This window comes from Saccopteryx leptura, chromosome 3 (genome assembly GCF_036850995.1).
Source record: "Saccopteryx leptura isolate mSacLep1 chromosome 3, mSacLep1_pri_phased_curated, whole genome shotgun sequence".
Lineage (NCBI taxonomy): Eukaryota > Metazoa > Chordata > Mammalia > Chiroptera > Emballonuridae > Saccopteryx > Saccopteryx leptura.
In genome coordinates, this window is record NC_089505.1 from 358,696,220 (window position 1) to 358,722,849 (window position 26,630).

Genomic DNA, 26,630 nt, shown 5'->3' on the forward strand with positions numbered 1-26,630 from the left:
CAGAGACCTGAGCCTTGAGAAATCATTCATCCCACTCACGAAACCGACCTTAGAACAATTACAGGACGTATTAACACTGGTCTTGCCCTTGCTGAGCTCAGCAGTGTAAGATACGCAGAGTCAAAGTTACGGCGAATGTTACTCATGTTCAGTGTTGGGAGACAGAAGCGAGGGGTCAGGACAAGCAGATGGAGAGTCAGGCTGGATTCGTAGCCTTCCTGAGCCTGGTTCAAAGCGAGGTCAGGATGACACCCGCCCAGCCTGCGAGGGCAGGTCACAGAGCCTGACCCCAGGGACAAATAGGAAGAGAGGACTTGTTCTGGAGGCAGCAAGTCCAGAGAGAGCAAGTACTGTCCCCGGATGGGGAAGGAAGGCAGGGCACACGCTCTGTCCTGGGAGGCGGCAAATGAGTAAAACCACGCAGCGTGGACAGGGAGCTCCGGGGCTGTGGGGAGCAGAGGGGAGGAGGCTCGGCTCAAAGGCTTCCAGATTTCAGTTCTCACAACACACGTGCCTTTCTGTGTCATTCATTTCTGGTGGAATCTTAAGTCCTTCCGGGAGGAAAGGTATTCGGTGTGTTCGCTGCCTCTGTGTATCTGGGGAAGCCTGGCTTCTTCCTGGCTTTGCTCTGCAGCATGGTAAAATCAGGCAGAACATGTGGGATTTTTTCTGGTGATGGTGTTTGCCTGTTGGATTATTCACAAGAACTCTGAAACTGTTCTGATTTGATTCTTTTGCAAGGAATTAGCTTCTCTGCTTTGAATTTGAAAAGATTTCTGGAAGAACATGTCCTGGCAGTGACTTGTAACTTCTTTCTGTCTGACTGGTCATTGGTTGTTCCTTTTCAAATTTCTATTTTTTCTTTTTTATCATTTTTTTTTAGATTTTATTTATTGATTTTTAGAGAGAGGAAGGAGAGAGAGAGAGAGAGGAGGAGCAAGGAAGCATCAACTCATGGTAGTAGTTGCTTCTCATATGTGCCTTGACCGGGCAAGCCCAGGGTTTTGAACCAGCGACCTCAGTGTTCCAGGTCGACACCCCACCCACTGTGCCACCTCAGGTCAGGCTTCCTTGTCTCTTTCATCTTGATGTCTTTCCTCCTCCCCAGTTTGCTTTTAGTATTGCCTGATTTGCTTTTCTTTCTTAAAGACACACAAACCACATTTGTGATTACCACTAAGTAAAAACAATGTCTATACTAGGTATAGAAAGGAATAGTTTTAAAAGTGAAAGTGGGCACGGTAGCAATGACAGCTGCATTTAATGATGAATTTACCTGTCCAGGTGTTCTGTTGATAGGCCAGCTGTGTTTGCACGGATAACCAATGTAACGATATATAACTCATAGCAAGCTATTTTTTTTTACTCAATAACATTTAGGGTTTTTGTATTTTTTTTGGACTCTGTGTCAGCAAACTCACTAACTTTATTGTTATAATCAAGTTTTTTCACATAGTGTGTGTTCTAGGGACAATAAAACAGCAGTTGACCAACTTTCTGTTAAGGTTCAAATAATCCATGTTTTAGGGTATATGAGCCATTTGTACAAACTACTGAACTCTCCTGTCGGAGCAGGACAGGGACCATAGACACAACATAAACTGATGAACTGACTCTGTCCCAGCAACACTTTCTTATAAAATCAGGTAGAGGGCTGGATCGAGCCTGTGGCCATTGTTTGGGGGGCCCAATCCAAAAGACTGAAAGAGTGAAGCACGATTGTATTTGAAACATCCACATCTGGATAGCTCTTAATCAGAATATCCACATCTGGATATATCTTAATGAAAACATCCACATCTGGATATATCTTAATCAGCATGTAATTTAAAGTAAGCCTGAAAATAAAAAAATATTATTTTAGTAGTCATTTTTCTTACAAAATATCCAAACCGATTAAAACCAAAAAAGGAGCATACGAGTATAATGAATGCTTATTCAGATTTGAAGTCAAAATTATTAAGTAGAGCTGAAATTGTTAATTGAGTTTTTTGAAAATGTAATTCTACCTTATTATTACACATTTGTAAACAAGGAAACTTGACAGTTTTAGCACTAATATGTCCATCCATTTGCCAATGTAAAGAATCAGCATAGTGTTAAAGGAATATTGCTTCTGCACTTAGATCTCTACAAACTGGAGTGCATTGTGGATTGTTTCATCCTGCAGAATGTTCTCTGGGAGCCGGAGCCCCGTGCTGCCGTTGGTGATACATTAATCAGCAAGGAGCCCGGAATGGCACGTGACAGCTCAGAGAGAGCAAGGCAGGGGTTGCTGGGCACTACTGGGAAGCCATACGTCTTTGTGCAAGAATCTCATGTTCTCTGGGAGGGAGGATTTGACAACTTAATTAACTTACCTTTTCTTCTGCCTAAGCACTTCTGCCGCTCACTTTCTCCCCACACTGGAGGGCAGTGACCTTGCCGGAAGCAGGCAGCGGTAATGCGCAACATTCTGAGTCAGAAGTGGTCACCTTCGGTTTCAGGAATGTAGGGTAGTGGCTGTGCAGACGTGTGGCCCTGGGGCCTGAAGTGATGTGATCGGCAGGAGTCTTTTGGTGTCAGCAGTGGGTGCTGGGTCCTGAATGACAGAGGTGTTTGGGCATTCTTTAATAGTGTGTGTGTGTGTGTGTGTGTGTGGCGCTAAGCACAGGTCCCAGGGAAAGGTGCTTCCTGCTGAGTCTACAGGCAAGTTTGTAAAACAGCACCATCCAAAAATATGGGAAAGTCACAAAAATGTAATTCACATGAAATAAGAGAACAATAGATTTGTCTGGGCAAATAAGGTGGGTAAGAAACAGGTATTGTTTGAGGGAAACTGAAGCTTGTGAATAGACCCTGAGCAGGGCAGCTGTAATCCTTCCCTGAGGGTGGAGATCGGATTTTTCTCTTTCTCTTCTCTTGTGAGGCTGTTGCAAAATACTTTAGCCCTGGAGTGTTGTTGGCTCAGGGCCAAACCAAATGGACTGCTCTAGCTTCTCCTAGGAGGGTGATTTATTTAAGGGCTTAAAGTTTTAAACCAGCAGAACTTTGGAAAATAGTTTATTTCCTCACTAGATAAGGCCTTTGGTGGAAGCAAGTGCTATCAGCACTAATAAAAGTTCAAGTCTAGATGTGGAAGGTGAAAATATTACCACAGAGGAATTGGCCTCTATTGGCAAGTTTAACTGCTGAGTAAATCGAATAAAACTAAGTTCAAGTCAACAGATTTTTAGAAAAATACTTAAAATACTTAAAACATTACAATGTTTAGCAGGGTGGGGACACAAAGATGAGTTAGGATTAGTCCTTGTCTTCAAATCGCTTATAATCTAGTGAAGTCCTTCAGGGCAGGGATTCTAAGCAGAGGCATCAAATAACATGATTTTTAAAAATTTTTATTTAAAACATTTTTACTTTTATTTATGAAATAACATGTTTAAAAGAGGATGGAGGAAGAAGAGATAAATTCCAACTCAGAGAATCAATATAAACTTTATGAAGGAAGGAATATTTGGGAGCTGGCTATGATTTTGATAGCAGCGTGTGGTGCATTTCTGGTGGTGAGAATATCAATTGAAGGTTGCAAATGCAAAGACATGCACATCACAATCATGAGTAAAGCCAGCAGGATGTAAGACAAGGGGGAATAGTGAGGATTGGGGCAAATTGGAGAGAGATCAGCAATTCTAAGGGTCAGTTGACTGTTACCTTGATCTAGTACTTTTTCAAAAGAACATGGAAATGTTTAATGTATGTGACACAACAACCACCATAACGTCATGTTCTTCAGATGCATCTAAGTTCAGCCTGTAGACAGTGATTTACATAAAGATGTCGCAGGAGAGAGGGGTAAGCCACGCCTGGGGAATGAGCACTGCTGGAGTCTATGGGACAGGCGTGGTCCTGAGTAGAAGCAACCAGACACAGAGGTGGATAGAGCTGGAGCTCCCAAGACCTGCAGGCGCTCAGAGCTTATTCTGCAGGTGACTATGGAAACGACTTGCTGAAAACTCTGCTTATGGAGGAAGGAATTTAGAAGGTCGTTGAGTGAGGGCAGGGAGATGAGCTAGGATGAAGCCGCAGCGTTCTAGGCGGAGAACTGAGGAGGGTCTGAACCTGGCGTGACGCAGACTGGTGACATATATTAACAGTCAAAATATCCAGGACTGGCTAAAAATAGAGGTTGCTTTCTGGTTTTGTTTTGTTTTGAGAGGCTGATTTAGGAAACTGACGTCTAAGACTCAGACACACCACTAACTTGTTTTGCAACCTTAGGGCCAATCATGTCTTAAACTTTAGCTTCTCTTCTGTCAGAGGATGACAATGATAACTGTCCTGTCACCTCGGGAAGCTAGAGCAATGGAGCGAAGCAGAGGGAGCGGAAGAGCAGCCATGACTCGAAAGGACACTATTCATGCAATCTTCATTGTTGTTATTACAGTCATCTCTGCGATTCCATATCCATCAGGGCCTTATAAACATACGGAGACGAGAAAATTTATTATAAAAATGACATATTTAAAAAGATTTATCTGAATCAATAGCAGCATCTAGCAAGGACACATTTACTCTGTAGATGTCAGCAGGGTCAATCGTGGCGTGTGTTGAGGCTCACAGCCCCTTCTGAGTAAAAGAGACCCACCCACTCCCCTCACCAAGGGCTCAGTCCCCAGCAGCCACGAAACCTGGGCAGAGAATTTGAGTGAGGAACTGAAGCAAAAGGCTTCCAGGCCAAGGCATGAGGACAATGGGGCAGATGAGGCAACTGGCAGGCAACCTGAGGGGAAGGCGGTCGATGGTAAGAGGGTGACCACAAGGCAGAAGATCGAGGACCTTGTGCCTCCAGCCTTGCTGGGGTTGCCTTAGGTCAGGAACTGCCTTTCACACCTATTCTCCACGAGGCCATGATGACTTCTGCTCTTGTGTTCAATCCAATTCTATTTGGTGGGAACCCTTAAAATACCATATTTCCCCATGTATAAAATGCACCTTAATTTGGGGGCCCAAAATTTGAAAAAAAAAAAAAAAGTATTACATAAAGTTATTGAACTCAAGTTGTATTCATCATAAAATTTATACAACTTTTCATCACTGTCAAATGCAAGTAAAAAAAATCTACAACCACTGTATAAGACGCACCTAGTTTTAAACCCCCAATTTTTTGAACAATGGTGAGTCTTATTCATAAGGAAATACGGTAATCTTCACTTTTCGCTTGAGTCAGCTCTTTCTTGCAATGCAAAGACTCCACTGACACACTGTCCCATTCACCTGAGGCAAGAATAACCTTGTCTGAAGCGTTGGGATTTAAAACAGAGCCCATCTAGAATTCCTTTAAATGTTTTCTAGTGGGGGAAAAACGAGAGTTAAATTAGATCACATGCAATTGGATAGACTCAGTTTAGATGAAATATTTAAAGAATACTGTGTTTCAGATTCCACATATGTAGATCAGCCACTGCTTTAAAAAAAGGAAGACATTTTATGATTAGTCCACTTGATGACACTGAGGAAAATGTTGAAATAATTCATAAACCTGATGGCGGAGCAGGGTAATCGTGGGCTTGAGACTCAGAAGGTTTGCCTTGAAGTGCAGGTCCTGTGACCTCCTGGCTGGATGGGCCCTGAGGTCCCAGGTAAGTTGCCCAGCCCTGCAGAACCCCAGGTGTAGAAAAATGGAGATGTGATGGCAGTGGTGACAATGATGGCAACTGCAATCACGGTGGCAGCACAGGAGTCTGTGAGATGATGTATGTGAAATTCTACATAGACTAAACACATCTATATTGTTTATTATTATTAAAGAACTGGAGCGTCAGAAATGAAAAGGTTTAAGGTGAACATCTGAAAGCAATAAACAAACACACAAGAGAAGGAAACAGATTAATTTTGTAAAAATGACTAGCGAAGAGTTGATGTTCCTATTGGACTGCACATGATAGTTATGCAATAAAATGGTTTGGCGCTTTAATTTTTTTAGAAGGAATCTAACAATAGTAATAATGATGATGACAGCAATGGTAATGGCACTAACAATGGTGACCAGCCCCCACCTACTGAGCACCCCAGCGGCCCAGGCACAGGTAATTACTTGATATTCACTATCCCACACCCTTCAGCAGCCAGGTTATGATCTTTATTTTGCTCACGAGAAAACCAAGGCTCAGAGAGATTAAGAAGCTTGATCAAAGCCCAACAGCTAGGAGTTCAAACCCAGGTCTTTCTGGTTGTGCATTCTGTGCCTGTCGTCCTGTGGGCCTAATAAGCTCATCCTAGGATGTAGAGACGGAGGGATACAATGGTCAGCGGTGATGGCCTAGTCCCTACTTTTGAGAAGAAAGGAAACTGAGGCTCCTGGCAGTCAGTGGGCTGCCACAGACACACAGCTGGTTCCCGGTGAGATCAAATCCTCCAGCTCGGGGCTCTGCCTGTCAGGGCAGCGGCCGGCGTCTACGCTGGCCTGCATCGCTGGCATGCAGCTGTTTTAATTTCCATGTACTCCTGAAAACAGGCTGTGGGGTCAGTTCCAGAGAATTAGAGGACAAATTGGCCCTTCCTAAGGGAACAGCTGGCATGTGTGCTGTGGCATCTGTGACGGCACACACCCTGGTTTATGGTGGTGACTGGCCTCTGGCCTCTATCAGCAGTCAGGAAGCTGTTTGACACCAAGTGGGCAAATAAGGGAGTTCACAGAAAATCAACTGCTAGGTTCTTGTGTATCGGCCACTTCTAGCATGAATGCTACATGGTACGCCACTTAGATGGGAGCTGGGACGACACCTTGCTGTGCTCACAACAGTCTCTCATATATGTGTATAAAGATCCCGTATAAGTAATAAAACGCAATTCAAAACGTTATTGAGTTTTTACTAATGTTGTTTCTTTACGCTTTTCTGAATTAAAATGCAATTAGAACTTACCAATTTTGATGATTATGTTTTTCTCAATTAAAATATAGTTTAAAATGTCATTGAATTTTTGCTAAATTTTGTCATGATGATGTTCTTAATCAATAGGCACTGAATGTTCTGTTAATGTGAGAACAGTCAGAATATATCTTTGATATTAAGAGTGGGGTTCACAATTGCAAAGCTTGAAAATCACAGGCCCAGATGATGTATTGGGTTCTTTCTCCGTCTAATATTTGGGATTTCAGACTACAGTGCTCAAAACAGTAGCCATTAGCCATATGTGGCCATTTAAATTTAAATTAATTTTAAAAATTTACTCAGTTGGCCCTGGCCGGTTGGCTCAGCGGTAGAGCGTCAGCCTGGCGTGCGGGGGACCAGGGTTCGATTCCCGGCCAGGGCACATAGGAGAGGCGCCCATTTGCTTCTCTAACCCCCCCCCCCCCCCCCCCGTCTCTCTCTTCCCCTCCTGCAGCCAAGGCTCCATTGGAGCAAAGATGGCCCGGGCGCTGGGGATGGCTCCTTGGCCTCTGCCCCAGGCGCTAGAGTGGCTCTGGTCACGGCAGAGCGATGCCCCGGAGGGGCAGAGCATCGCCCCCTGGTGGGCAGAGCGTCGCCCCTGGTAGGCATGCCGGGTGGATCCCGGTCGGGCACATGCGGGAGTCTGTCTGTCTCTCCCCGTTTCCAGCTTCAGAAAAATACAAAAAAAAAAAAAAAAACCAAAAAAAATAAAATTTACTCAGTTGTACTAGCTCCATTTCTAATGCCCAGTGGTCACATGGCTAGTGGCTACCATATCGGTCAAGTATTTTTTTTTATAAATAAATTTTTATTTTAATGGGGTGACATCAATAAATCAGGGTACATATATTCAAAGAAAACATTTCCAGTTTACCTTGTCATTCAGTTCTGCTGCATACCCATCACCAAAAGAGAGATTGTCCTCCATCACCCTCTATCCAGTTTTTTTTTGTACCCCTCCCCCTCCCCTTCTCCCTCTCCCTCCTTCCCTCCCCCCCTCCCCCTGCAACCACCACACTCCCGTCCATGTCCCTTAGTCTCGCTTCTATGTCCCACCAATGCATGGAATCCTGCAGTTCTTGTTTTCCTCTGATTCGCTTATTTCACTCCACGTAATGTTATCAAGATTCCACCATTCTGCTGTAAGTGATCCAATGTCATCATTTCTTCTAGTTGAATAGTATACCATGGTGTATATGTGCCCCATCTTCTTTATCCAGTCTTCTATTTTTTTTTTTTTTTTACAGTGATTAAAGCCTTTAAGCAAACTCTTGGCCAATACAGCAAGAATCCATAAAAGAGTAGTGTCCTTAACATGTTCACCAAGTCCAAGTTGGCCCCATCACCATGCCAAATCCCTGAGGAATGCAACCCAACCACAGTTCAGTCTGTTAGGAGCTGTCACAGGGAGCAGGAGGAGTCCAGGAAAGTTCCCCACAGGAAAAGTCCGCATGGCACTGGAATTGTTGTCACCATTCTATACTTTGCAGCTCATGTCCAAGTCCCAATGACCGCTGCTTCTAGCTGGTAATGATTCAGGTAGACTGGAAAAGCCATTTTCAGCATGTGTGGAGATGGAGCTTCTGTTCTCCTCTGCCTGGAGAGTTGAGACCAGGTTGCTTTTCCCTGGAGCTCTGCAACTGTGGCATGGTAAAGAGAACCTTGGGATACACTAAGCTGGGTGGCAAAGGTAAATTCATAATACAAGTTGGCAAAAGGGGGAAGGAGAGCTCTACATTAGGAGTAAGTCCCAGCCTGAAATATGAATGGGGCATTGAGGTAGGAGGAATAAAGGAAACACTACATACTTAGCAAAGCAGCAGAAAATAAGACTATCAACACCCACAACAGAGATCTTTGAGGGAAGAATAAAAAACCTGACTATTCAGGCAAAACATAGTTAAGTGGCCCTTGTGCAAATGAGATCAGTTTACCTGCTTCTTGGAAGAAATACCCTAGGCTCGTCCACAGTGTCGTAGATGGGGCCGACGGCCCTGGGCACCTTCAGCCTTCAGTGGAAAACCCCAGCTTTCTGGGCAAGGTTAGGTCATAGGTGGCTGGAGCAGGGCTGGAAGAGACTGAACCCTTCCTTAGAGGAGCGAGGGGGAAGCCTACCTTCCAGTGTCCCTGTTTCCTCACATCAGAGGCATGTAAGCCTGGCAGGCTTTAGCTCAATGACCTTCCTTTCCACTATTGAAGTATCGGTCAAGTATTGATAATGGAATATTTTCATCATCACAGAAAGGTGATTAGGCAAACCATTCTTGGAGAATTGAATGATCTTAAGGATGTGTTTTCCTTGAGATTAGATGGTCTTGTCACATAATTCTCAGAAGAATCTGAGTTTGGGGCTTGAAGGTACATATTTAGCTTTTACTTCTGTCATTGAAGGGAGTAAAGATACATCCCCCTTGGTGGGACTGGTTAAGAAGCCTGACTGATTGATCCACTTTTCGTGGGAGAGTTTGCTTTTACATGTTTGATTGCTCCAGGAAATCTGATGCTCGAAAATAGCCGTGCACACTAATGAGTGTTGTTTCAGCCACGCCCCCACGTAGCCTCACCCAGCAGATTGCCTTGAGACTCAGAAGTCTGCGTCCAGGATCTGGGCAAAGACAGAGACCAGGCTTTTGCTGGTTTCTAGCCCAGAGGAACCTCTAAGAAGAGAAAGAATGGAGAAGCCATCCAAAGCCAAGTAATGTATTGCTTTCTCCTAACAGCAAGACTCCTGGGTATGGCAGAGCCAAGGGGGCTGGGAGCTGGGGGCTGGGGGTTAGGAGCTCCCTTCAAAACCTTCAAGGGTTAACTAAGACCTGAAGCTTAGCAGGGAAAGATCATGGGTCAGGAGCGACAACTGGGTCTGATCATGTACTTAGAAGACTTTGCCCTTTCTGATGAAAAATAATCTTTATTATAGAAGATTTGGAAAATATAGAAACTACGAGGATTTTAAAAATCATTCATAATATCACTGGAAATAACTTGTTAATATTTTGATCATTTAAAAGTTTTTTTTTTCTTTTAGTTCCTTGAACTGGACTATAGAGCGTAAATATGAAATACTTTTTATTTGGTTTGAAACCAGGGCTTTTTCTTATTTAATTGCACTAGACTGTGGTTTCTTTTCTCCTTCCGGGCGTCTCCTACCTTGAAGTCTCTTCTCTCGGTTTGTGAAGCTAGGTGAGGTCTTTCCAGTCCTTTGGAGGAATGGGCTCCCTGGGCTCCCTCTCAGACTTGCTGAGGGAGACGCACTGGGGCTCCGATGACCCTCACAGGCACGACGGCCTTGGGCGGCTCAGCCCTGCGGTTCAGAGCGGGCCTTGGGTTCTCGTTTTCCCTGGGGCTGAATAAAGGGGGTCTGGGCACATTTGTGTCTTTCCATCTGCAAAGAGACTTGGTAGAATTACGGGGGGACATCATCAGCTCAGCTCGGGGGCAGGTTGGGGTTCTGGTACAGAACTGGGCTGCTGAATCATTTTGAAGTTCAATTATTTGTGAAATATTTCTGTTATGAGTACAGCGCTTTAGTGGGCGCTGGGTCCGCGCCAATGACTCTGACCCCCTCCTTCTCTCAGAGCGCTCACAGATACGTGGTATTGATCACTAACAAAACAGGCGATTATGGTTTGGGTACTGTAAGTATTATGCCAAGGATATTCTCAGGGTATGGTGGGCACCTGGGTCAGGGGAGACATTTCATCCGTTTTGGGGGATCAAGGAAGCCTTCTTACAAAAAGTGCATCTAAACTGAGAAGTGAAGAATGACTAGGAAGTCCCATTCTTGAATGTGGACGTGGAAGTGGGGTGAGGGAGGAGGCTCCAGGCGGAAGGGACAGCATGAGTAAAGGCTGGGAGGTCAGAAGCTTGATGTATTGGAGCATGACAAGTTCAGTAAAATACATATGATGTTTATGTTGCATGTTTTGCTGGTAAATGCCTTGGACAGTAATATTTGCTTCAACACCTGCCTGTTTTGACCTCTGACAGCCCATTTTCCTGCCTCCCCAAGTGTAGATGCCACTGTTTGTACAGAAGACCCAGGTCAAGGCCACCTTTGTCAGGCAGCCTTCCTAGATTTCCTCTGGTGAAAATAAACTCTCTTTACTGTGAATTTGCCTAGTGCTCCCTGTCCTTTCTGAACTTTACACCTATACAGCAGTTATTTATGAATGTCTTTCCTTCGGTCAAAGACAGTCTGACTGCCTTGCCAAATCCTACCTAGTGCCTAAGACCAAGATGCTTTTAGCATGTGTGTTCAGAGAACGCTGGGTTCATAGCAAGCACTGGTCATTTGTGCTGCTGTATTTTTGATAATTTAGTGTATTCTGTCTCTTGTTGCAATTATTTTTTTCTCTCCATGTGCCTGCCCTGATACGCTGCCACAGTCAGGCTCAGGATAGTTATCAGGAGAGGATAATGCATTTGATTTCATTTATTCATGCAGATTAAATTCATTAGGATAAAGGCTTTAAGTGGCATTATAACCAGTTTCTGGAGAGAGGGCTCTGCTGCGAGTGGGAGGAGAGCAGCACTGTCACGTGACTAGCAGCCTGTCTAGTGTTGTGGAAGGTTTTAGCGGGGCTTATATCCAACCGTTACACGTCTGTACGGCTGTACCTGTTATTAAAGTAATGAAATAACTTCACACCAGTTGGTGAGTAGGTCCTGTCGGGAGCTCACTGAGTCCCTCCCTGACACCCAGGACCCACTTACGTTCAGCAATTATGGGTTAGTGCCAGGCATACCAAGAGGGCCTCAGAATCCTGCGCTCAGTGCCTGGCTGGTGACGTTTTTGATAGGTCACTCTCACTGCCATTGGTATTTTGACTATCATCTCTGATTCTCAAGTATGTCAGTGATATTGAAGTACTACTTCCTCCTCTTCCTCCTCCTCCTTCTACTTCTCTTTGTGTGTGACAGAGACAGAGAGAGAGAGAGAGAGAGAGGGACAGAGAAGGATAGACAGGAAGGAAGAGAGATGAGAAGCATCAGTTCTTTGTTGTGGCATCTTAGTTGTTCATTGATTGCTTTCTCATATGGGGTTATGTCTATGATCCCACACTCAAACCAGCGACCCTGCACTCAAGCCAGATGAGCCCATGTTCAAGCCTGCGACCTCAGGGTTTCAAACCTGGGTCCTCTGTGTCCCAGTCTGAGGCTCTATCCACTGTACTAAAACAGGTTTCGGGGTGCATTTTAGATTACAGAGAGCTGGCTAGGGAACCATATATAGTCATGATTCCAGCCATTCATTTTATCATTCACTAACAGTATTACCTTGGGCATGTTGCTTCACCTCTGCTTCTGTTTTTTTCTTATGTCTGTTAAGAAGAAAAAAAAAATTCATTTATCCGTCCATCTGTCCATCCATCCATCCATCCATCTACCCACCCATCCACCCACTCACCTACCCATTTATCCATATTCACCCACAACCATACCAACACCAACCCGGAAATGTTGTCTAGTGGTGACCAGAAAAATACTTAGGAAATTCAGTTAGGGGGACTAGTCACAGTCTGGTCATGGAGGTCAAATTAGACATAGAAAACAAAAGCCTTTCAAAGCTGGGAAGGACTTCACTGATGCCGGAGTCGTCCCCACATCTCAGCAGCCTCCATTTCTCGATGAGCACCCAGGAAACAGGCCGGGCATTCAGGCACAGTTTACCATCGGCGAGGCCCACAGCTCTCTGTTTGTTCCTTTGTATGAATTCTGCATGGTGCTGAAAGGCTGCGAGTAAGTTTCCATTTAACTAGTATTTGATGAAAACCTTCTTGTCCCAGATGCTGTCCCTCCCCCCCCCCGAAAACAATAAGAGCTTTACAGCTTTTGCTGAATGTAAAAATAATAAGCAGGCTTCTATAAAAATGTAAAACAATATAAAAAAAGCATAAAGTTGAAAGTACGATTAATTCCAAATCCCACCTCTCAGAGATTACTCCTCATCTTTTTGATGGAGCAGCCCTTCAGGCATCCTTATTATGCATTTGCCCATTTAAAAAATATAAACTGCACCATATTATTATACATGCTGTTCTGTAACCTACTTTTCCTTTCAGCATTATCAACACGCACTGCAAGTTTTGTTATCGCCCGGGTGATGGAAAAGAAGTGTTTATCATTGGAAAGGGGCTGTGAGCTCCACGGTGTCTGTCACTGCAGAATTCTAGAATTCTCTGTGTTGCATCCTTTTCTTGCATTTCCCCTTGAACTAATGAAGTTTGTGTGCAGGTCTGGTATGGGGCACGTTTTCAATTCCATAAATACGTACCTGCCCTGCCATTGTTAATGATTCCATTGTGTATACAAAATACGTTTATTTAACCAGTGTCTCATCAGTGGATACTTGAGTTATTTCCCAATTCTAGCTTATGTAATAATTCCATAATAAAAATCTCTGTGTAGTCAACTTTGCTCCTTTGCAAATTTGTGCCACCACACCGTCAAGATAAAGTCCTCGAAATGAGAAGGCTGAGGGAGGTCAAAGTTTTTTAAAATATAATACATATTTCAAACGGAGGCTATTCAATTAATGTTTCTTCCCCCACCACTTCCCCTCTCTCTCTAAAAATTAATAAAAAGATTAAATGTTGAAAGTGGGGCTGTTGAAAGACAAGAGGAGTTCTGGAAGCTCGAGCTCGAGCCGGGCGGGCGGCGGATTAGAACTCCCGTCGGGGGTACAGAACAGTGTGGAGACTCCAGAGAGCGCTGAAGCGCGGATGTTGTTCGACGAAAGGGTCACTGGCTGTTGGGAGACGTCTCCGAGAAAGCGGGTGAAGTGACCTTGCTTTGGATCCTTAAAAAGAGCCTGGACTCAAAATTTAAGGGGGGGAAAAAAAAGGCTTGGACTCTCATCCTTGAAAGTATCTCTTAGAGAGACCTACCTGAAGGCAGAGCGAGGAAGTAAGTTCTTCCCGCTCAGCGGGTATTTTGGGAGTGGCCTGCAGTGCGAGGTGGGGGTGGGGGTGAGCCTGGGGCCTGGGGGCTCAGTCCACGTGGACCGCGCGGTGGGAGAGCTCGTGGGAACCTGCGGTCCAGAGAGGCAGGAGGTCCAGACTGCCCTGAAAAAGAAAAATCTTACCTTTTGTGATGGCATGGATGGACCTGGAGATTATTCTAAGTGAAATAAGCAGGCAGAGAAAGAAAAATATTATATGACCTCACTTATATATGGAATGTAATGAGCAAAGTGAACTGAGAAACGGAATAGAGGCAGAGGCGGGTTCACAGGGAGCAGAGGGACAGCTGTCAGAGGGAAGGTGGATAAGGGGACAGGATCAGAGAATATGAAGGGATTAGTGAAATTATACAGGGTGTCCGTAAAGTCATGGTGCACTTTTGACTGGTCACAGAAAAGCAACAAAAGACGATAGAAATGTGAAATCTGCACCAAATAAAAGGAAAACTCTCCCAGTTTCATACCTATTCAGTGCAGTTCGATGTGGGCTCACACACAGATTTTTTAGGGCCCCTTAGGTAGCTATCCCGTATAGCCTCTACAGACCCATCACTGACTGATGGCCTACCAGAACGGGGTTTCTCCACCAAACTGCCGGTTTCCTTCAACTGCTTATCCCACCGAGTAATGTTATTCCCATGTGGTGGCGCTTCGTTATAAACGTGCCAATATTCACGTTGCACTTTGGTCACAGATTTGAATTTAGCGAGCCACAGAACACACTGAACTTACTGTCCACATCTGGACTGGCATGGCCGTGGGCTGCTCCGCTGTATACACGGTGTTACGTCATCATCTGTGCATGCGCACATGCTGCCACATGATCCTACAGAAACTGGGAGGGTTTTCCTTTTATTTGGTGCAGATTTCACATTTCTATTGTCTTTTATTGCTTTCCTGTGACCGGTCAAAAATGCACCATGACTTTATGGACACACTGTATATATATAACACATAGATACAGAGAGCCTGGAGCGCAGGCGGAGAAACGGAGGCTGGTCCTGAGAGGCTGTTTCCCACACGTGGGGCCGTGGGCCTTGTCTCATCCTCTGGACTTTCTCTTGCCTTTACTGGTCCGGGCTGGGCTTCCTGGAGGAGAGGACTGGCTCTGCGTCTAATCTGTGTGAGGTGGGAATGTCCAGGAGGCCTGTGCGGAAGGCCCGTTCTAGAACCTGGGCTCTGCTTCAGGTGGGGTTGAGCAGGGTCACCACGTGCCAGGTTCCCTGCAAGTGCAGCCTATACCTCCCAGCTGCTACGCAGGGAGTCGCTCTCAAGGGGCTGTCAGGGAGGAGCCACCTCTGCTTGAGGTCCAGAGCCTGGGGAACATGGCCCGTGTCCTTAGGGAGGGCCAGCTACGTAATTTGCAGGGCCCAGTACAAAATGAAAACGCAGGGCCTTCTGTTCAAAAGCAGGAAAAACGTTCCTTCTGTCTTTTGTTGTCTTGCTCTCTCAACCTGTCCTGGTGCTTTTTAATTTGTTATTCAACCTCGTGTTCTAGGGCACAGGGATAATCGTAGACCCTCACAGGTGCCTGGGGCTTTGTCTGCCACCTGGAGGGGGGCAGGTAGCCAAAATCTGTCCAGGGGAGTCCGGGAAGCAGAGGACGGACACACATAAGTAGAGGCTCTATGTCCCTGGCACATGCGATGTTGTCCCATTGGACTTCACTTACAAAATTCAAAGACAAAATGATAGAGAAATGGAAAGGGTGACCACAGAGAATTCAACACCTTGTGCTGATGTGTTTCCAAGCCTAGGACCCCCGTGTGACTGTACTGGCCACAGGATCCATTCTTGGGGTCCACAGATGTCATTTTCACTCACTGCCCAGCCCTGAGTCGCAATTCAACTGGAGTAAGGACCCATCAGGACTCTTTCAAAGCAACATAGTGGATGACAGACCGGGCAACTGAGGCCTTGTGCTGGGGGGGACCTGGTCTGCTCTGGTGCCTCCAGGCCCCTCACGTGGGGCTGTCTCATGGCCAAACTGAAATAAGCCACCTCCTTCCAACCCCTGCACATGCGCTCGCCACCTTGTTGGCCTTCGCTCCTGCCGCTGCCACCTGTGTGCCACACCTGGTGGCTCACATCACGTGGCCTGCAGTATGGGGAGCTATGGGGTCCATTGATCTCGGGGCGGCTGCCAGCAGGGGGCAGGGGACATTCATGCCACACCACAGAAGATAACATCGGTAGCTGGAGCAAACAGCAGGGTATCTATTAGAGAGGGTATTTCTGTCTGAGTCACTGGGGAGCAGATGGTTCTGAAGGAAGCAGGAAAAAGAGGAAAACCTCTGACAGGAAACAGTCTGGTCGCACTGGGCTCTGCTGGGCGCCTGAACTCTCTGAATATCAATGGCACGCCTTGTTGCTTCCCGCTCGGTGACACGGTCTCTCAAAGCAGCCCAGCCAGGTAGAGATTACTGGCCATTGGTGAACAGTCCGCAGCGATTAAGTGGTGGAGCCAGGATCTGAACCAAGACTGACCTGTTCAAAGTTCCCTTTTCCCTCTTTCCACTAAATCTCTTTGACTGGTCTGGGTTCTAAAACACCATAGCTGAGATTTCTATGGACTCACCACTCTGTCTTGCCCTCTTTGTTCTCTGTGTGGCCACATCTTTTCCTGTCCTGTGGAGGGGTTGCTCCCACTGCGTTTCTATCCTACGAGCCAGTGTGCAGAATGGTGATGGAGGAAAAATTATCCGAGCCAGAGGCCCACGCAAGTGTTTTTGCCCCCCTAGGGTTCCAAAGCTGGACCCCTGTACTCAAGGATAAAGCTGGAAGTTACCACATAAACCAACACCCTGTTGGCTAAAAGTTGGTACATAGCTACATCCAATGGCAAGGCATTGGGCTGCATGGGATGCTGGGAAATGTAATTTTAGAATTTCATGGCTATGTGCTCAGTGTAAAAACTAGTGCTTCTCTAACAGAAACAAGAAACAAAGGAAAACAGGAGGCAACATTCAAAAGTGGAGACGAACAATGATGAAGTGAAAATAGAAGCTGTACTCTTTCCTTCCTGCGCCACAATGAATGGTCTTGCTCAGACCCCAAGGGGGTCCGCCCTTCCTTAGAGAGAGTTGCCCTACAGCCTTGTCTGGTCTTTCCCAGACGGGTTTGAATGGCCCCTCTGAAAATAATAGAATGCTTGGCTTAGAAAAAACATTAGCTCTAGGAACAGGTAGGTTATTTGTGGGACTCAGTGCAAAAGAGAATGTAAGACCCCTTGTTCAGCAATCATCAGAAATTGCAAGATGGCGACCGCAGAGCCGTAAAGCAAGCATGGGACTTGTCTGGGCATGGTGCCCACTGCAGCTCCCTAGGTGTGTGTTGTCTGTGATGAAGTTGCCCCCGCTCAGCTCTCACTGGGGGATGACAGAAAGGCGTTCAAGTTCCCACTGACTTCTTATGATCGCCACATGAGTTATGGCCGTCAATGCTTATAAAACAATACAGTGTAAATCAACAGCCAGAGTGGACCTTCAACAGCTAGACGGTCGAGGTCGGTGGATGGGTGGGGGTGAGTCACAGGCAGATGCTTCAGGGATGTTTCTCAGGCTTGGGATACTAGTCATACATCCCTGGAAGTTAGACCCTGTGCTGTGGCTTCATTCAGCGATCCTCGCGTGACTGCCCTGGGACGGGGGTAGGTTAGTGCTATGTTTAGTCACCTAGCTGGCCTGCTCTCCTCTGGGTTCTGGGACAAGGGAGATGTCCATGTGCCCTGGAAATAGTTGGCGCCTTCAGTTGGCCAGGCCAAACTGTCTTGTTCTGTGCAGGTGACCAGAGTGTACACAGAGGGCATGCCGGGAGGCCAGCTCTGGGAGGTCCTCAGAGAGAGGACTGGAATGGGCAGGATGTAAGTTCAGGTTATGGTTGAAGAGGAAAGGCTGACCCAGCATTAGGCTAAGGCTGTACAAAGGCAGTGTGGTATGGATCAGAAACCCAGGCAATGTGGGAGACAGCAGGGAGCAGAAGACATACAGAACAAGGCAAATAGTGCAGAATCTAAGCTGTGAACAGCTACAGTCTGGCCTCTTATTCACAAGTATTAAATCCATACAACTCTGAAAACTGACCATGTTCTCAATAACAGACTCTTTTGTTGTAGAACCCGACGTGAGGCTACTTATTATCTTTATCCCAGTGGATGTGAATTCACATGTTTTATAGAAGTATTAATGCATTAGATTAGGGAATGCTGGCTCAGACTTTGATGAGGGATTATTTAATACTCTCTCTCTTTCTAATATCAAGATTTTGAGTTTCATAACACAATGGACTCCAAAGACTTGGGGCTTGTAATATATAATATTTATCATGTGCCAGGCACTAGTCATACATTCATACATGTATGAATAAATTTAATACTCATGATACCCTAGGAGGCAGGTTCCGATATGGACACCATTTGATTAGTAAGAAAACTTGAGCCCAGAGAAGTTTTGTAGTTGTCATAGGGTCATAGAAAATTAGTAAAGGCAGGAGCCTAGTTTGGTATCCTGGAAGTGAGCCAGATAGTGCGAGAGGCATCTGCCACCAGTCTAATCTGGGGGCAAATAAAATTATTCAAACTCACAGTTTGTCTGAAATAATTGGGCAAGTCAGTCATGATAGTGAATCTAGTTATTGGGTGAGGTAAGAGGCTTAATGGAAGAAGTTTTCTTTCTGCGATTGAAGTTTGTAGTAAAACTGTTCAGCGGAAGTAGATCTGTACTAATTTCCTGGGAAAACCAAATGATCTTTGACTGGTCAGGAGTCCTCGACGGCTGCCACACTTCTTTGCTTACATGGCCAAGTGCAGCCCCATTTTGATTTATTAAGTTAACTTTTTGGCTCTGACTGTAATAAAAATACTATACAGTAGTTTGAAAATCTTAACATTGGCTTTTGCAGACCCTCCATTTGTCTTCATAGAAATGTTCCTTGAATGCTTTTCTCAAAAGTTGTCCTTCTGGCTAATAACAGGTGGGCTGGCTGGTATTACCTTTCTTTATTGATGCCTGTGTTATTCAAGACAGAATTCCACACGCTGACAGAAAGAAAATAGATTACATTCATTGCCTCTTCGCAATGTTCTGCACTTGTCTTGGTTAGAGACCTGAATTAGATTAGTGACTGTTCCTTTTGGAGCTTTCCTGACAACTACCATCTACCTCTCTGTCACTGTATGTCTAAAGTTGTCTGGTGACTTCTTTTCACTGTTTTTTTCTTTCTTTCTGGAAATGGATGCAATGAATAATGGATGGCTTTATATAATTGCAACAAATGATGGTAAAGGTTAGACAAGAATATTAATTTCTGTATTAACACTTGACTATGAATTAAAGATTTTGTTGCTTTGTAAATTACCCACTCATGAAATTTGGAAAAAAGATTTCTCATCATCTTTCTCTACAAATTCTTAATAGATGCTTACCTTTGCATACAAAAGTATCACAGAGGAATATTGCAACATGTTCAATTTGGGGGTGAAAAACAATACTTAGATTAATTAATATTACAGCGTCCTGGTCGTGAAGTTATTTATTGCTGGTCAAACGGACCTTTGTTTTTCTTTTTGACTGCTCTGCACCTTTTGACTTTCTTTACCACTTTTATAAATTTTTGCGAAGATAAAAGCCATAAACTTGCTTTCCCAGCTTCCCTTGCAGCTAGGATGCAGGCATGTGACTCAGGTTTCATCAATCAGATGCTTGCATTTGAGATTTTAAGTTGAAAGCTATAAGCAGGTGCAGCATAGAATGAATCTGGTGAGGAGATGGGCAAATGGACCTGATACTGAGAGAGGGCAGTAACAGGTGTTGCTAGTACCCTCTGGTTTCCAGTGGTAGTGGATGAGCTGATGTATCCAGAGTGCGGGGGCCTACCCAAGGGTCATCTGTGGTACGAAATGGGCATTGCTTCTGGCTTTGTGGTCCTCAAGCCAGGTTCTCTGAGCCTCCTCAAAAATCTGAAAATGCTCTCATATCCTTTAACAGTCCTTTTCTATTTAATCTAGCCAAGGAGGGTTTCTGTAGTTTGCAACTAAGAAATTCAATTGCTACACTGGAATACAAAGATAATGACAAGGAAATAAGACTCTTTCATATGTTTCTCCTTTCAGCTCCTAAGAAACCAATCAGTAGAACCAGAGCACTTGCCAGGTCGTTCCTGGAGCCGTCATCATTTACTCAGGCTGACTCACTGTGGAGAATGGCACACTAGGAAGGGTGACCCACGCCTAGGCAGGGCACTTCTAAGGAAAACAGAAGGTGACTTAATATAGGTTCGCAGATTGGTTGTGAGTTTGGAATTTACCAGTAGCCTTAGGAAAGGGGGTTAAAAGATGAGCCCTGAAGAGGTCCTAGATAGAGATTTTTCTGGAAGATTCCATGTTCTTGGCTTGAGAGATATTAAGAGCTGGTTGGAACAAAGAATACAGTTTCAGTAGAGGCTCATGACTTAATTCTTTCATCTGCTCATCCAATACATGTTTATAAAGTGCCTACTCTGCGTCATGCACATGCAAAGTAAGTGGTGAACGAGGCAGGGCTCCACAGATCTTCGTTTGGTCCCTCATGTGTAAGTGGAAACATTTTGAAACCCCAGTGACCTAGAACAGAGATCTTGTCTCAACCTGTCTTTGTGAGGAGGCATGGAATGACCGTCTTCCTCGAGGCTGGTGTGGGAGGGGGTCGCTCAGCGGGTGGCTGGGCGTGGCCGACACCCAGCCCCCACCGCCCTGTGTCTCTGTGGTCCCTGCCCTGGTGGCCACTCCCACTGAGGCTCAGAAGACAGGCTGCATTGTTCATGTCTTGTATTATGTCCTCTGGGGAGAACGATATACTCATGGGAAGCTGTGAATCTGGAGAGTAGTGAATGTTCTGGGAGGCTGTCCCGCAGAATAACCAGCGTCCCGTGTGCCCAGAGCCCCACCGAAACTTCTCATGGTCAGTGGATGAGTTTCACCTCAGCCTGAGCTCCTTCCTGAGAAGGAGGCTGGTAGAAAATCATGTACAAGAATCACTTTCCTTCCTTTCTTTTTTTTTTTTTTTGACAGAGACAGAGAGTCAGAGAGAGGGACAGATAGGAACAGACAGACAGAAAGGAGAGAGATGAGAAGCATCAATTCTTCGTTGCGGCACCTCAGTTGATCACTGAGTACTTTCTCATATGTGCCTTGAACGGGGGGGCTACAGCAGAGTGAGTGACCCCTTGCTCAAGCCAGAGACCATGGGGTCACGTCTATGATCCCATGCTCAAGCCAGTGACCCTGCGCTCAAGCTGGTGAGTCCGTGCTCATGCCGGATGAGCCTGTGCTCAAGCTGGGGACCTGAGGATTTCAAACCTGGGTCCTCTGTGCCCCAGTCTGACACTCTGTCCACTGTACACCGTGCCACCGCCTGGCCAGGCCAGCTTCCTTTTTCTCCATTTCCTCTTCATGGGATTGCCAAGGATGTCACCGTGAGTCTGATCTGGGATTTGTGTGTCAGGGCTTCCCTTGGTTTGATTGAAATTCCCTACTGTATACACACCTGTTGTGAGAAAAGAAATCTCCTTGGGTCACAGAGACAAAGGCAGTTGCTGGAGCAGGATCCGGGCTGACACCCTTTACAAATCCCACGAGCTGCGGTCTGACCTACTGCAATAGGCCGCGTCAGCAAGGGCCTGTCCTGTCGGAGCTGCAGAGACAATGAATGTCTTTCCTTTCTCAAGACTGAGATCGAACGGGTGGATGTGCATGTGTATTGACGGGGGCTGTCCTTTCTACCACGAATAGCTGCTGTGACACAGCTCCACGTGAAAGCTCTTTGTAATCCAGGGAGCATTGTAGAAAGCGAGATCATCATCATTATGGGGTAGCTGGGGCTGTTTCGAGTGTATTAGCTTCTAGAATACCCCTGAGCTTCCTGACCACACTCACTGTCTTTTCCATCACTGGATTTCCCACAGGCCCCCACAGTGCTGGGTGTCTAATAGGAGCTCAGTACATGTTTGCTGAATTATGATAACTGTGTGAGTTCTCCAGGGAAACACTCCGTGACTAAGGCTGTACGTGGGTAATGGCTGTGGACACTGAGACACGTTTCCTCTGGCAGGAGGCCACACGGCAGGAGGCGGAGCGAGGGGAGGTGGGGAGGATTTCTGTGGATATGCTCTGCCCTTGTATCTGAATGCAAGTGGCCGCTTCATGGTAAAGGCATTACTCTTCCCAGAGTGGGGAGGGCTGGAGGAGTTTCACAACCTTCTTGCTTTGCAGTTTTCTCTCTTTTGCATACCTTTTAAAAAAAATTTCCATTGATTTGTGAGAGAGAGAGGAAGGGGGAAGAGGTGGAGGATGAGAGAGAGAGAGAGAGAGAGAGAAAGCATCAATTCATTGTTCCATTTAGTCGTGTACTCATTGGTTGCTTCTCGCATGTGCCCTGACCAGGAATTGAACCTGAGACCTTGGTGTGCTAGGGCGACGCTCTATCCACTGAGCAATCTGGCCAGGGCCTCTTTGGCATTTATAAAATAATTCTGAAGCTAAGTGAATTGGAAAGGCAATCACTAAATTTTATTCAAGATCATTATAAAGTATCATACCCTGGAGTTCGTTTTCTAGTTGTTTACCAGTTGCATTAATGACAACTTTGAGTTTTACCAACTTGTTCCTTCCCTCCCCCTTTGAAAGTTACTAGTCAGGGCTACAGAGGTAAGGGGCAAGCCCAGGGAAGAGGGGACATGAAGTAGTGAAAGTGATTTATGACCAGGACATTTCTTACGGAGTTGACTGGAGCTCATCCATTTGGTTCTACTCTTCTGAGGGGTGACGGTGTTGTCTCTTCCTTCTTTGTACATTTCCTTCCACCAACTCAGCATTTTTTTCACTAAATGTTTGTGGAACAAACCAATGAATGAATTGCATGTGTCTACTATGTGCTGGTGAATCAACCAGACAGAGCTCCTACCCCAATGGAACTTTTTGTCTAAGGATGGACGTGAGCATGAATGAAAAAAGTCACAGGAAATAAAGTTACAAATTGTGATCAGTGATGAAAAGAAAAAGCACTGGGAACCTTGGGTCCTACTGAGCCTGGGAGGTAGGAATCAAGGAAGGCCTTCCTGAAAAGGTGGTGTCAAGTGAACCCTGAAGGATGGGACAGTGTTAACCGGGCAGGGAGAGGTGTACGGACATGTGGATCCCAAGCACAGAGAAAGCCAGTGCACAGACCCAGAGCGAGGGGCGGGTTCCTGTCAAGGGGCCGAGGATGGCGGTGTGGCCAGAGCAGAGAGAGCAAACAGCATGAGATGAGGCAGAGAAGTAAGGCTGCGGGCTTGTGCACTCGGTCTTCCCATGCAATGAGCAACCAACAAACATTTATTACTGAACATCTGTGTAGCCAGATGAGTCTGTTGTTATGATGTGTGCTTGTATCTGAATCAAACACAGCCTCCTGGTAAGAGCATCATTCTGTAAACAAGAAGAAATCCACTTATAGTAAACTAATTTAGATTAAATTTGAGTTCTAAGAGGACGGATTTACGCTTTAGCTAGAGAACACTTTAGGTCCCCTGGGCTGACTTCTTTAAAATAGCCCAGAATCCGAGTCCCACAGGCCCTTGTTTTGTGAAGAACAGATCAGACAAGGGGAGGGGGTTTGGTTCTCCTCAAAGGGCACGGGGTTAGGGGACGGGAGACAAGGTTCCAGCTCTGGCAGTGTCATGACGAGCTGTGTGACCTCCATCCTCTCCACCATCTTCGTAGTCGCTTTTTCCATCTGTAATGTGTAAGGTCGAGACTTGATGATCTCAGATGATCTTTGTTCTGATTGGGACCAAATCTACCATGACCGAAATTGGGCGGAGGGATGCACTCACTAGGAGCCACGCTCTGTGCCTGTGGCCCCTGAGCCAAGGCCCATGTCGTGGGGATAATGAGGACTCAGCTGCGGGTCTGGAAGGAGGCTGCCTGGTGAACTACTGTTTGACCTGCTCAGTGCTCACCTGCAAGACCTCTCCCCAACCCCCTGCCTCTGGTGGGGGGGCTGCCCCCCGGAGGCTCTTACTCCCAGCCTTCCCCGTGACACGCCAGCAGGGAGAACCCGGCATTCCTTCCTTTCCTACCATGATGTCCAGAAGGGCAAGAGGAAGTGACAAGGGGCAGTATACATCTCCTAGGGCTGCCAGAACGAATGACCACAGACTTGGCAGCTTAAAACAATAGAAATTGATCGTCTCACAGTTCTGGAGGCCAGAAGTCTAACTCAGAGTGCGGACAGGACCATGGAGGCTCTAGGGGAGGCTGCTTCCTGCCTCCCCCAAGCCCCTGGGGGCTCCAGGTGCTCCTTGGCTGTGGCCACACCACTCCAGTCTCTGCCGTCTTCATATCACCTCCTCTCCACGTCTTCTGTTTTTCTCTTTCTCAGAAGGGCACTTGATACAGGATTTAAGGCCCACTCGGATAATCCAGAATGATCTCCTCTTGAGATCTTTCATGTAATTACATCTGCAGAGAGCCCCCCCCCCCCAAATAAGAACACATTTACAGTTTCCAGACGTGGATATATCTCTTCTTCTTCGAGGGGAGGTTACCATTCAGCTCCCTACTAAAGTACCTTTTTATTTTATTCACTTATCTTCTTTATAAACTTGATATCTCAGAAGTGGCATCAGAACACAAGCCCCAATGAAATGTCACCCAGTGGAGGCTGCAGGCTGGAGAGCCTGTGACAGCCTCTGTCTGAGGTCACACGGCCTCTGTTCAAATCCCAGCGCTTATCCAGCCCTCTGTGGCTCAGTTTTGCCAGCTGTACATTGGGCACAATAACAATACCTACCTCTGAGGCTGCTGGGGGCTTAAATAGGACAATAGTTGTAAAGGCATCTAGAACTGGCCCCAAGTAAGGTGCTTAGTAAATGTTAACTGTTATTATTATTATTTAGTGAACAATAAAAACGCATTGTGAATGGGTAGGGGGTGTTGAAAATGATGAAAGATCCCGGTCGGATGGCTGGATGGTGACTAAAAGCCCCCAGGGCTTTGGCCCTGTCTGGAGCTAGGGTTCTTTTGCGTCTTGACCTACCTGTGGCCACCTGACTCGGAACAAAACACGCTGGAGGCCCCTCCTCTCAGGACCTGCTCTGTTGCTGTTTGCTGATCCGAGTCTTGGACTCTGGCAGCCAAGCCAAGCAGAGGGCACAGAATTTCAAACAGAGATAGGGACTGCCTGGCAAACACATGTTTCCTGGGGAGCGCTGCCCGTCGGGATGGGGTGGCCTGGTACCCACTCCACAGGGCCATTGCATTCTAGTCAGGAGCCTTTCTCCTCCCGAGACCGGTGCTGGACAGCACCTCCTGCCCTGCTGACCTGCCTCAGCCCCAAGAAGTGAGAGTGAGTGCTTCTGGGCGCCCTCAGGGGCCCTCGCTGGTCAAGGTGAGGCCCATGGCTGCTTCCTGTGGCTGAGCTCTATTCTAGTTGCACTCCGCCGTGGGCTGGGCTGCTGGGTGCCCTGGCGGGGGAGAGGGTGCTGCTCTTCCTCTTGTTCTTAGAGACCTGAGCCATCATGGGTGCGGCCCCAAACACAGCACAGAGCACAGACCCTGGGCTTCAGCAACAGGCTGCGGTGTGGCTGTGGGCGAGTCCCCCAGCTTCTCTGAACTGCGGGGCTCAGCTTCTGGGTGAGTGAGAATGGCACAGTACCTGACCCTTAGTAGGCTTGAAAAACTGTGGCTCTGATTGACACTTGCAGAGTAGCACAGAGTGGAAGTCTGACGGCAGCTCCCGCTGTGTGATCTTAGAGCAGGTTACTCAACCTTTCAGACCTCAACTCCCACAGCTGTGAAAGAGATCGACTCTCCAATGGTTGTTGGGATGACGAAATGAAAAATATGTACGTAGAACCTTTAGCCCAGTGCCTGTCCCATCCTACACGTCTAATGGACAGCTGCCTCTATGACTGCCTTGGAGCACTTTGAAGATTGATAATTAAATAAAAAATTGAATGAATATATTGAATAAGTTATAGATCGTACAATGGGTAACTTGACTGGCTCAATCCCAGTGTGGTCTAAATGGAAGGACATTCAGCAAGCCATCAAGAGACCTGGCTCTACCCCCAGTGTGACCAGTTTGTAGCTGGGTAACTTTGAGTAAGTTGTTTAACTTCTCTGAGCCTCAATTTTCTTGTATTAAAATAAGAATAATAGTGGCTGTTTTCTCTCATTTGACAGGAGCTATTCTAAGTGCTTTGCCTATAGAAACTCACTTCATCTTTGATACTCTATGAGATAGGTATTATTTGATACCCATTCTACAGATGGAAAAATGGAGGCATAAGGAGGTTATATAGTTTGGTCCAGGTCGCACAGATTATAAGTAGTATTATGAGGCCACAATTAGAGCCTGTGCCTTACCCAGTATACTTTGGAAATACCCCAGCCTCCTTTCCCTCATGGGCTTCTGTCAGGGTCCCATGCATGGGCCTAAGAGCTCAGGGGAGGAGTGTATTTCACAGATAGAACATGCAGTCACTGTTTACCTCCTCGGGTCTTGCCTGCGTGCCTGCTTCTGTTTACCATGTGTGGCACTCGCCGTTGTGTAAATTGGGATTTTGAGCAAATAGAGGTATAGATGCTTTGTGTTTATATGTAAGGTCGATAGCTAGACCTCTCTAGTTCTGATTTTGCCATAGTAGATGGGGGATCAACGAAGCCTTCCTCGTTGTTTGTCGGGAATAATCATTACCGAGTCCCCTGAGCCTGAGGCCTCAGACAGGGCATGACTTTAGAC

At 46.2% G+C, this 26,630-nt stretch overlaps 1 protein-coding gene across 2 annotated transcripts in view; it reads left to right on the plus strand.

The window, feature by feature from the left end:
- The first annotated feature begins 9,502 nt into the window (after positions 1 to 9,502).
- FER1L6 (fer-1 like family member 6) overlaps positions 9,503 to 26,630 on the plus strand; it is a 135,868-nt gene continuing 118,740 nt past the window's right edge. The window contains exon 1 of one of the 2 annotated variants that reach the window (XM_066379448.1): positions 9,503 to 9,606. In XM_066379448.1, coding sequence (XP_066235545.1) covers positions 9,584 to 9,606 — 23 coding nt within the window. In that variant the 5' untranslated portion in view covers positions 9,503 to 9,583. The remainder of the gene's footprint in view (positions 9,607 to 26,630) is intronic. The other variant, XM_066379449.1, reaches the window with a different exon arrangement.